General features: G+C 32.4%; 1 protein-coding gene across 1 annotated transcript; it reads right to left on the bottom strand.

Moving 5' to 3' along the window:
* Window positions 1-5,752: 5,752 nt before the first annotated feature.
* LOC118044479 (protoporphyrinogen oxidase 1, chloroplastic) lies at window positions 5,753-10,360 on the bottom strand. The gene is made up of 9 exons (XM_035052768.2): window positions 9,848-10,360; window positions 9,512-9,697; window positions 9,289-9,373; window positions 8,794-8,941; window positions 8,624-8,704; window positions 8,241-8,412; window positions 7,432-7,591; window positions 7,159-7,262; window positions 5,753-6,308 (listed from the first exon to the last, which is right to left on the bottom strand). Exons 1-9 carry the CDS (start codon window positions 10,241-10,243, stop codon window positions 6,009-6,011), a joined length of 1,632 nt encoding a protein of 543 aa, XP_034908659.1. The 5' UTR covers window positions 10,244-10,360; the 3' UTR covers window positions 5,753-6,008.
* Window positions 10,361-12,561: the final 2,201 nt, after the last annotated feature.

The raw sequence follows: 12,561 nt of genomic DNA, 5'->3' as shown, positions 1-12,561 counted from the left end.
AAAAAAATCTTTATATTCTTGATCTAAAATCACGCCAGAATATATGTAATTACATATTCAAATCTCTTAATTGTAGGAAAAGCCTATTAAATCCATTTATTCTGAATTTGCTAAAAATGTTAAGCAATCTACTAATATATGCAATTATCCTAATTAAGTGATTTGCAACTATCAATTTGCTTCTGCTAAGAATTTTGCTCTCGCCAATACTCCTTCTCTAGCTGGATGAAGAAGATTGAGTTATCCAAACTTGGAAAGTAATTGATGAAATTTAGTTGAAGATAAAAAAATGCTTAGTTAAGATGTCTATAAGTTGATCCTGACTCTGAATGTAGTGAGTTGCCATTATTTGAGATTGAAATTTTTCTCAAACATAATTGCAGTCAACATCGATATGTTTAGTTTTCTCATAAAAAACTAGATGAGATGCAATTTGCATGGCAGCTTGATTATTACAACAAAAAGACATAGGCTAAAAAGGCAAAATACCCAAATCCTTAAGCAATTTCTTCACCCATATAAATTTAGAAGCAGTGGATGCCATAACATAATATTCTACTTTTGTGCTAGAACGAGCAACAACCAATTGTTTTTTACTTTTCCATGAAACCAAATTTTCCCCAACAAATATACAATATCCGATGGTTGATTTGTGATCAAAAGTGTTTCCTGCCCAATCTACATTGGTATATCCAAGTACCTAAGTGTGACCATTATTTTTCATGAGTAAACCATGTCTTATAGACCCTTTAATGGATCGAAGAATCCTTTTAACAATCAATATATGATTTGTAGTAGGTGCGGTGCATACATGAATTGGCTTACAAGGCTAACTGTATGACTTATATTGGGTTCCATATTTATTGGATAAATAAGCTTTCCTACCATCCTTTAATAAATTTACAGTTGGTGAAGAAGTTCACCTTCCATGGTCATTTGCAATTTGCTATCCAAAGGACTATTGAAAGGCTTACGCTTAAGCATATCAACTTCTTATAACAAATCAATAATGTATTTGTTTGGTTCAAAAACATCCCTTTTTGTGAAGTAATCATTTATATACCAAGAAAGTAACACTAGGATCTTTTATAGCAATTTTTTTATGAAAAACTTGTTTGAGATTAGCAACAGCAACAGGAACAGGATTGGTACCAATGACAATGAGATCATCAACATAAATTAATACCACCAACCTTTTACCTAATTTTGTTTGAACAAATAAAGAATGATCAACATTGCATCTTTTAAACCCATTTTCTTCAAATATTATACTTAGTTTGGCACACCAAGCACATAGAGATTGTTTTAATCCATAAATGGATTATGTAATCTGTAAACCAATTTAGGATCACAACTATTTGGATGTCTAAGTGGGAGCTTCATTTATATTTTCTCTTGAAGATCACCATGCTAGAAGGCATTCTTGACATCCAATTGAGACAGTGTCCAACCATGATTTACAGCATCTGAAAGTAGAATTTTAACGGTGTTTATTTTCACAATAGGTTCAAAAGTTTCTTTACGGTCTATACCATATGTTTGGGTGGACCCCTATATAACCAGTCATGCTTTATCTCTCAATGGTGCCATTTGCTTTAAATTTAGTCTTGTATATCCATCGATAGCTTATAACCCCTTTTTTTTTTTTTTTGTAAGTGATACAAAACTCCAAGTGTTATTTTCATTTAAAGCTTGAAGTTCCTGCTACATTATCTTCTACCATTCCTCTTATTGATTAACTTCATGAAAACTCTGAGGATCTGACCTCTTGGATATAGCATTGAGATAAACAGCATGTGATGAAGAAAGCTTGTGATAAGTTAAAGCATTTTTTATTGGAGGTATACAGTATAGGTGACAAAGTTATTAAGTCTGGATGGTAGCTATTGATTGTGAATTAAATGGTGTCTATAAAAAGCTTCAAATTCACTAACAGAGGTAACTGTTATAGTTTTATCAACAGTTTCATATGGTAAAGGATTAGAATCAATTGAGTGTTCTATATTTGTGGCGTCGGATGACAGGTATGAATGATTTGTATCATCATCTAAAAGTGGTAAAGGAAAAAAGCTGAATATGAACTCCATTTATTTGTTAATTATGCTGGAATAAGGGTAATATGCAATGTTCCCATCAAAACGTACGTCGCTAGTCACCAACAGCTTCTATGAGTTGGGATAATAGCATTTATATCCTTTTTGGGTAGCTGGATAACCTAATAAAATATATTGGATAGCTCGGTAGTCTAGCTTGTCCCGTTACAACAGTTGAATATGTAGATAGCATAACATCTAAAAACTCTAAGATGCATCAAATTTAGAGTTTTTCTTGTCAACAACTCAGCACCAGAGATAAAATTTAAAGTTTTACTAGGTAACTGATTTATAAAGTAAGTGGTTGTGAGTACCTCTTGCGACCAAAATGTTTTAGGAACATCATTTAGATCATTAATGATCTTGTTTTTCTAGAATGTCTTGATTTTTTCTTTCTGCTACTTCATTCTATCATGGAGTTTCCACATAGCTAGTTTGATGAATAATATCATGCATGCTCAAGTATTGTATCATGATGTGTGAAATATCCGGTGTCATTATTTGATTGTACAGTTTTTATTGTGGATATGAATTGAGTTTTGACTAAATTACAAAAGTCTTGAAAAATAATTGTGACTTTATTTTTTTATTTTAGAAGATAAAGACAAGTACATCATGAGTAATCATCAATAAATGTAACAAATACTTGTTACCATTTAAGGAAATTAAAATTAGACCTAGACATCATAATGTATCAAATTAAAAGGTTTATTAGAATGAGAAGTAGAAAAAAAAAAAAAAAAAGGTAAACATATAGATTTTATAAATGATGGACATCATAATTTATTGAATTATTGTTCAAATAAGGAAATAATTTATACAAAATAGGCTCTGGAGGATGAGCCAAATGTTGATGCCATGGTTTTTTTTTTTTTTTTTTTAAGAACCTAGACTAGTATTAATTATTCAAATGTTTTAATTATAGGAAGAGCCTATTAAACCCATGTATTCTGCATCAGCCAAGTATGCTAAGCAATGTGCTAGCATATGCAAGTATCCCATTCACGTGCAATCTAGTCGTCCTAAATTGGAGACATAATCAACTAATTTTGGGAACACAAGGAAAAGGCGTAAAAGGAAGGAAAGACACAAAGCAGTGATTACGTGTTTCCTTTCTCCTTCAATTCAATCTCTTAATCACGTGTAAATCCATGGGTCAAATGCTAATCTCTGATTCAAATTTATACTCCATCTGCTTTAACGCAGGGGGGGACATGAAATCTCCGCTTGGGATTTCAAACAAAACAAACGGGGAGAAAAAGAATAGGTAAATGTCCCCCACCACCCCTGCCAATGTTGCTTAGATTTGACATTATAGGACCTTTCCCTCGCTCCAACGACTTTTTGGTCTCTAAAATGCCACTAGTATTTTGCGTTTTAACCCAAAGGCATTAGCCACGGACCTTACTATCACTAACGGAGTCAGAAATTTTTCCTTCCCTAAAGTATTAAATAAATATATAAATATTTTAAAAAAATAAACTATTAAGCCATGTATTTAAATTTTTAAAATTAACAATAAATTTTTAATTCAAATACACTATTCAAAATATTAAAAAAATAAATTTAAAAGTATATAAAATTAAAATAAAAGTAAAAATAAACTCATTATTAAAATTACATCATTCGATGTTTTGTGAAATATAATTAATTTATAATCGAATCTGAATTGATATTATAACAACCCCTCAACCAGGATAAAATAACAATCTCATGTCTACTGAAAAATAAAATAATTAAATTTTTTTCTCTCTCTCAATTCATCCTTCCTTCACTTGATTATTTATTATATTAGTATTTTATAAGTTGGACTTTGTAAGTTTACAAAGTTATTCTCTCATTTTATTTTATTTTTTTCTTGGATTTTTTTATGTTTTTCCCTTATTTTTCTCTCTTTCTCTCTCTCCTTTTTCTTTTCTTTCTTTCTATATTCTACTTTTGTCCAGTCAGCAACATATAAAAAGAAAAAAAGAACTTATTTGTTTTATGTTTTAATTGCAAATAATTATTTTACCCTTAATAAGTCGTTTTGCTTTTATTTGATTTTTTTTTTGTTAGCACTACCAAACTCTGTTCATCCTAAAATTTTAACCAGATTTTATTCAATATATTTTAAGATCCCTCGTAAAATTTCAGCTTAATCTGATAATTAGATTGAAAATTACATCCAATAACATAAAATTGGTTAAATTATGATTTTTTATCAAATTTCTAAATTTATCTAAAAATTCTGAAATTTTAACTCAAACTAAAACATCATATTAAAAGACTTCAAATAAATTTTTATAATTTTTTAATACCTCAATTAAGAATTATAAATTTTCTTTATATAAAATTAATTAAAAAATATTAATAAAATCTTTAGTTAGGCTATAGCCCAGCCTAGCCTATGCATGCCTCAGCCCTTGCTTACCACTCTTTCCAGAAGCCTCGGTGTCCTTGGTTTTCTTATAGCAAACCCTGTCATTTTTCTCTCCTCGTCTAGCTGTGTGCTTCAATGCATTCCATCATGATGTCTGTGCCTTTTGAATGTTAATTCTATTCAGTCAAACTTCAGATTGCCTTTAATTCTCCATTCAAGCATGTCTCCAGGATTAGGCCCTGAGTGGGGCAGGATCCCCTGTTCCAGCTCTGCTTTACAGATCCTTTTATCCTGTCAGCTGCAATACATGACTTTTTCACCAAATTTGTTTCGAAATACGATACTGTTGGGAAAACATAGCCGCCAGGGTAGTTACCAGGCTAGACTACGGCACCCTATGAACATCGGGCTCCTATAGGGTTCAACCACGTGTATAATTTTCTTTTTGGCATATTTATTTTTACATTTCAAAAAAAAAAAATTAAAATTTATTTTTTTTCTTTATTTCATATTAATATTTTTTAATATTTTAATATATTAGTATTAAAAATATTTTTTAAAAAATAAAAAATATTTTTTTAATATAATTTTAAATAAAAAATATTTAAAAAAACTACTATCATCGTACTATCAAATACCCCTTCGTCATCATCCAGTGCCCTGCTTTTTGGAAATAAAGTCAGCTGTTTGCGCTTAACAATTTGGAAAACAGTACGGAGAATTAATTGTGGTTCCTATGCCTGTAGGTTTCGACTAACCCTGAGTTTAGTTGATTTCAATTATATTATTCTTCATACAGTTTTTTTTTAAAAAAAAAATTAATTAAAATCATAATTTCTCATAATTTTATCTTAATTTTTACCTAACACATTAAAATTATAAAAATATCTAAAAACATTAATTTAATATTTTTCAAATAAAAATAATTTTAAAAAATAAAATAAAAACAGAAGCTATTGAGAAGCTATATAATCACTTAGAGGTGTATGGTTTTTTAGAGCATGTTTAGGAATATAGTTGCAATTATTTTTTAAAGTACTTTACATTTAGAAATATATTAAAAATAATATTTTTTTATTTTTTAAAAATTAATTTTAATATCGATCTAAAAATATTTAAAAAATATTAATTTAAAATAAAAATAAAAAAAATATATTTTTTAAATATATTTTTAAAACACAAAAATAAATAAATAAAACAGCAGAAGCTGCCGCATTTGTGGTCCTCCACGCGTTAGGGGGAGAAATGCCTGTTTAAACCTGGTGAGAAGCTGTTGTTATCGTTAAGAGCCTGACGCTACAGGAAGATGGGTTCGCTTACTGCATTTCTGAACATGGTGTAGCGATAAGAACAGAGTTATTGCTACTGTCACTAATGATAAAACCTAATGTGGATTTTGAGTAGTTACAGGGTCATACAGAAGACCTAAACAAAGAATAACTAAGCCAATCAAAACTTCATGCAACAGCCGTAGAGAAATCGCTTATCTGATCATTCCTACAGGATACCAGAACACTTGACTAACATCTGTAGTAATCGTCCAGCATCTGACACTATTTGTTGGCATACTGGGAGAGGAAATCAGTTACCTCAGCAGCAACGTCATAAGCTCCTTCTACACATCGGCCCAACGCAACACCAGATACATAGTTCCCCCCAAGAAACAGCCCCTGCAACCCTTTAGCCTTGAGAGCATCTCTTGCAGCATCTAGGATGTCAAAATGACCAATCAAGAACTGGGGAATGGCTTGTGGCCATACTCTCACCCCTAATACAAGAGGATCTGTGGCGTTAGGATTTATAAGCATCTTTCTCAAATCACGATCAACTGCTTCTACAAGTTCACTCTCTGTCTGCGAAGACAAATAAAGTGATGATAAGAAATTTACCCGTAAGACAAAAGGAGAGACTTTATGCAGTATCCCTTAAGATATAATTGGCTTACACATAAACCACAAATCAGATAATTTAAGTAAACAAGACCTTTGGTACACAAGCCATAGCATAGCAGCACATATGATAGCTACAATTAACCAGGGGGGACAAGATCAACCACAAAAATTCAAACTGAAGTTGCTTCGTTGGAAATGAAACCCATCTGAGAGAGATGGATGAGCGATTAATACCCTTTGGTCATTGGGTTGGTTTTGGGAAATTAATGGATTACAAGCTATTATGGTACGGCACAATTTTCTCAGCCATTGGTTCTTGTGGAACCCAGGAATTCCATAATTTTGAAATTCAATCCAGTGTAATCAACTGCAATGGGATAGAAACATTCTTTTAGAATTTATAAGGTGTTCCTGGATCCATTTCCAGGGATTCATTTGGATATCTCTCTTTTCTGATATTCAAAAGTATTGGAAAGCCCTCCTTTCACCATGTTGTTTAGTCTTTTTCCTTTTAGTTCTCATTTTGGAGGAAGACTTGTCCTCTAACTAAGACTTCTGATCTACTTTATCCGAGTACAATTTTCTTTATTAAAAAAAAAAAGCTGATAAATGTATATGAGAATTCAATGTTGAGTAGGCAATTGTTAGGACCCAACTAAGCACCTTTCTGGAGAACTAAGCTAAAAAAACTGTCTGTGCATGAGCCTATGAGGTCGATAATTTATAACCAACCCCACCATCATATTTCTCCTTGGATCTGTGTCTAGGATCATTCACAACAGAAATCTAAATGTTTCTATAACTGTCTTACCTTAGACACTATTCCAGGGTTAGTAGCTCCTCCAATGTAGTTCAAGAGCAAAATCCTTCCAGTAGGAGCACGATTAGGAAAAAGAGATGAGCTATATATAGTTCCTGTGGAACACACAAAAATTCACAAACAAAATTAGACATTGTTTTTTTGGTAAACTGTGGAGTATTTGGTCATTATTTTCAAACTTGAATGGTGACTTCTAGGTGTAAGACAGGGTTTAAGATTGTGATACAGTAATGGCAAATAATTTTCGCACTAAAACGTATGTACCTAATGTTTCCACCCCTTGGCTTCGTGGATGCAGCTGACCAAACCCCTTGAGCTCACCATCGACTAAGCATTCTGGTCTAATTGCTTCCTTTGGATATGAAACAGACACTGCTGCTACTGGTGGGTAATAAAATTTTGATAGTGCATCTGCAGCCATAGCCTGTAAACAAGAGTAAACATGGAAAGGATTAACTGCATATTTTGGAAATCTCTTTTAAAGAAAAAAATAAAGGAACTGCAAATAAAGCCTCCATTGGTCAGTTAAAACAGCCAGACACCAATTATTTTATTAAGCCTCATTATTGGATATTTTGGTTAGATACCACTAATGCTTTTACAACAGATTACTAATAATTTACTCATATTTGAATTAGGCATCATGGAGCAGATTACATACTTCACAAAAATAAATTTCTGACACCGTAAGACATTTGGGCTAAAATAGGATGTCTCATGGGGAGATATCCTGATATTATGATAGTAAAAACCAATACTAGGAATAACATTGTCACAAGAGCACAACAGGCCATTAGCATCTATCAATAAATTTAGAAAACAAATTTAAAAGAAAGTCAGATCCATGAATGATACAAACAACATTTGAAACAGATTTTCTTAGAAACCTGTATGCACTAATTCAACCCTATTAGTTTCCTAACTTCAATAACAAGTTGTAACTTTCACTAATTATAAAGGCACACAAAATCAAACACTGCTAGCATGAAAAGAACTTGGCCACAATCCACTAATGAACAGCTGCAAAAAGGATTGATTTGAAATAGGGTAAAGTCTTCAAGAATGAAACATACAGAAAGCGGATGCAGTAGAGTGCTTGCAATGTGGGATGGAATAGTGAAGACCACGCTTTTGCTCAGTAGAGAAACTAATCCTTCAGGTGTTTCATATGTCAACCTATATCCACCACTATCCAATTTAATGACGCTTGCCAGCTTCCAAGATAATTTTACATTGCTACCCAACCTGCCAAAATCAACATGGCTAATTAGTACCTGAAAATCATCAAACCAAAAAAAAAAAAAAAGCCACGAAAAAGACAATTTCAAACAATAGCACAAGGGCATTGACTGAATCAAATAACAATGGAGGAACTTCGCTCATTGTGAAGAACAATAAGTATCCTTCAAACAGAAAGTCTGCTTTTCAAAAAAAGAGATTCAGTAGCAAGGCACACCTTGTTGCTATTGCATCAGGCAACATAGCAAGTCCTTTTCTAAAAGATCCAACAGTTTGGCCCTTTGGTGTTGGTAGGCGCCTGAAAGATAATTATGAGTTAAGAAACTGAGGATAAACTAACAAATATAACATAATAAAAAATGATTCAGTCCAAGCATATATTATTACGGGTCTCGAGGTGGCTTGGGGTTTTTTCTTCTCTCCTGGATTGTTTTGAAAGTTCCACCAATGATACTACCACCAGTTTGCTCCAGGTTCCAAACTTTTCCAAAAGCCGCTTTCATGCTTAGTTTGGTAGGATCACCAGCATAAACACCTGTGTACTGCAACAGTTTTAGGTAAACCCAGAAACTACTCTCCGTATAAGATAAAACAAATTGTAGTATAGATGTTCTTGGCAAAAAAAAACAGATTAGAGGAATTCAGTGTGTGACAGATCTAGTTCATCTATTATGCAACAAAATACTGGCTGGGGGTTACCAGAACGTATAGTCAGTGGAGTTAGATGACCACATTGTATTGCACACAATATTTGTGGGAAGGAATAAATAAATCATGAAGTGACGCGCAGGCTTTGAGCATGGTACAGTTATAAAGAACAGAAATGGGCATCATATTAGAAGTTATACACATTGGTTGACATCATAAGCCACTAATTATCACCTGAACAAAAAGGCTCAATCAATCGCTCGAAAACCTCATCACCGAGGTTACGCCGCACAAACTCTTCAACTGATTCTTCATGTCCCTGTCACCTTTGTCAAAGTCTAAAATTACGAGAAGACTCGTTGACAAGAACACATAAATATGCACCATTACACTATCATTTGATGTTCTTATCAAGTGCATATTATAGCAATTAATTAAAGTTAAAAGGAGAACAAACTGGTGGCGGAGGCCGAAGTCCAAGAGCACCAAATCCAGCTCTGAGTTTGCCACCAATACTCATCAAGTCGAAAAATGGCAAGTCAGTAGGCTTGCCTGGTACTGGCCTTAACTTCCCATTCCACAATACAAAACGGGGCGCATTTGGATCCCCTAGTACCAAATCCTCTTTTAATCCACTATCCACCTACTCACAAATTCAACCAATTCAGTAATAAATAAACTCTTAAAACTCCAAATTATATAAAGCATTGATTGATCATAGGTATGCAACTATCTGCAATTGAACTAGAAAAATAAGATAGAATAAAATCTGACTGGTAATTGAAGAACTTACCACCATAGTGAGCATAGGATCGGAAGGCTGGAAACTGTTGGGGCCCTCTTCCCAGAGATAACCATCTCTTTCCAGGGTGGTAATGTTGCCACCGACGCGATCTCTGGCTTCGGTGACAATCACATTGGGAGCAACATCCCGATGTTTGGTTGCAAGAGCCTGGGCGATACAGAGCCCACTAATGCCTCCTCCGACAATGACACAATCCACCGCGGCAGAATGTCCGCCGTTGGACTGGGCTTCGCCTTTGAGCTTCGACGGAGTAATTGTAGCTGACTCTTCGGTTAGGGAGCATCGGAGTTTAAAGGGTCTAGGAGTGTAGAATTTTGAGAATGAGGAGGGGATGAGAGAGGGCGTTGTTGGACGGAGAAGAGAGAAGTCAATGAAGGTAGTCATGGCGGGCACACTCGCGGTTTTACAAGCAAAGAACCCACCGGAAGCGTGTTGTTATCTTTGATGAAGATTGGATGTGTTTTGTTTCGCTTATACGCACGCATCTCAATCCGCTGTGTTGTGCCTTGTGATGACGCATGCGTCTTTAACCACTCGTCTTTTTTGTTTTTTTATTAATGCGATCCCTTATTTAATTAATTATTTTTATATCAACCCGAGGTTATTAAAATGGTTGCTTCATATAAGATAGGTGGAGGGTTAAGAAATTTGGATTGTGAGATCTTAATAGTTTACAAATTCTATATAAAACATAAAATATACATATATATATATATATATGTTGAAAGTGTGTATTTTTATCAATTTTCAAGTTATTTTGGTAAGAAAAATATTAATTTTTATTTGAAAATATTTGAAAAAATATGGAGGAATAATAAATTGAAATCATATTTGAAAAAAAAAAAAAAAAAGATAAAGCATCAGTGATGCGAAGCCATTTCATGTTTAATGAATAAATTTTAGTATTTAAAAAAATATTAAAGTTTAGGTTTTTTTTTTCATTCTTCTTTTCTCCCTTTCAACTTTGTGTTTTTTTTTTTAAAAAAAATAAAACATGTTTTAAGCACAATTTATAATGATGTGAATCCACTTCATGCTTAATGAATAGCCCGGTGTCAAAAATAAAATCGTTTTAATCCCTGTGATATTACAATTTTAATGACCTTACTAAAATCATTTTAATCCCTATGATATTGCAATTTTAATGACCTTACCGAGTTAAAGAAATAATTTAGTATAATTTCAATGGAGATAAATTATTTAACTGACTCAACTTGTTCAACTTATTTTGGATCGTAAAATCATGTGATTTTATAGGTTGAATTGTAATTTTAATAATTAATGAAGTCATGGAAACTTATATAGGCTTTTATGCTTCCATGATTTGTGTTTTAAGGTGCTTTTCTATGAAAAAAAGTTTTTTTTATAAAGAGGGACCCACTCATATTTAAATCAATAAATTAAAAGAGAAAAGAAAAATATAATAACAAAAATATAAAAGAGTATATATTATTGTGATTGTTGGGTATTGTTTTGGAATGTGACTTGTGTTGTTACTTGGTAATTCAAAATATATGCACACATTGGTTATATGAGATTACCTCATAGAGTGTAAAGTTGAAAACATCATATAAAATAATAATAGAGAATAATTGTTTAGGTATCGTACTACACGATTAGTCATCTTGACTATTGATGGGAAAGGTCGACGTCCATAGGTGATTGGCAAGAAAAATCAATGTCATACTAATAAGGTGTGTATTGTATTTATATAGCTATTGACACTAAATCCAGGTGCAATACTAACCTCTTATAGGTTGTAACATTGTATTATGGTGTTTGTTAATATTAAACTCCTTGAAAATGAGATTAGGAGTTAGGTTGAGGCCCGTAACTTAACGAATAGAGGTTGTTCACTTTGGACAAGGCTTTTATGTACAAGGTTATTCCTTTCACTATCTCTTTTTTTTTTTTTTTCCATTAGTTACCCCTTGTTTTGGAATTGTGTGATTTGAAAGGCTCATAAATTTCTTCTCATCAAGTTATGGGGGGAATGTTTGTGAGTATCAAAGTTATGTAATTATACGAATTACGCCAATAACAAAGGAGGAGTAATGAAGATATAAGATATTGTCAAGATGAATGTTTAGATAGCTCATTATTTAGAAACATAAAGATTTTGTTGGAAATATGAAGACTTTATATGAAGATTTTGTCTAGAGATATAGATATTTCATTAGAGATATAAAGATTTTGCATGAAGATTTTATTTTAGAGATATGAAGATAAGCAATGCCATGATGAATAATGTATAGAATTACTTGGAGAGACAATATTTTTTTTTTTTTCATTGAAAAGCTCAAGAGATTCTCTTTCATAAGTGAAGATATAATCCTTGAAAACTATATGATCTCGAGTAATGTTTTATAGGATGCAGTAACCTTTTTCTTTTTTTGTTTGGGTTGAATTTCTTTTTTTACAAACTATTAGAGATAAACTCTAGCAGCTAGTCTTTTTATCTTTCTTTTTTTCAAGACATAATAGTCTTCAATGTCATGTTCAATATTATGGTGAAATAAACAAAATTTATCAGAGATTTTTGTGTTTGCGCCACATTTAATAGAAAGTGGATATTACACAAATTTGTTTTTAATGGAAACCAATATCAATAAACGTGATGGTCAAAGTTGTAGTCATGAGCTCAAGAAACATCAATCAATCATGAATTAATCAATTGGTGTTCCTTTTAGATGCACTGGAGT

Source organism: Populus alba, chromosome 2 (genome assembly GCF_005239225.2).
Source record: "Populus alba chromosome 2, ASM523922v2, whole genome shotgun sequence".
Lineage (NCBI taxonomy): Eukaryota > Viridiplantae > Streptophyta > Magnoliopsida > Malpighiales > Salicaceae > Populus > Populus alba.
Note: the sequence above shows the minus strand (reverse complement) of the source record. Positions and strands in the feature narration are given on the sequence as shown.

Coding starts and splice junctions, on each gene's coding strand:
- LOC118044479 (XM_035052768.2), bottom strand. CDS start 10,243: ATGACTACCTTCATTGACTTCTCTCTTCTCCGTCCAACAACGCCCTCT. Junction 9,698..9,847: donor ATCCTATGCTCACTATGGTG/GTAAGTTCTTCA, acceptor ATTTGTGAGTAG/GTGGATAGTGGATTAAAAGA. Junction 8,705..8,793: donor CCCAAGCCACCTCGAGACCC/GTAATAATATAT, acceptor ATTATCTTTCAG/GCGCCTACCAACACCAAAGG.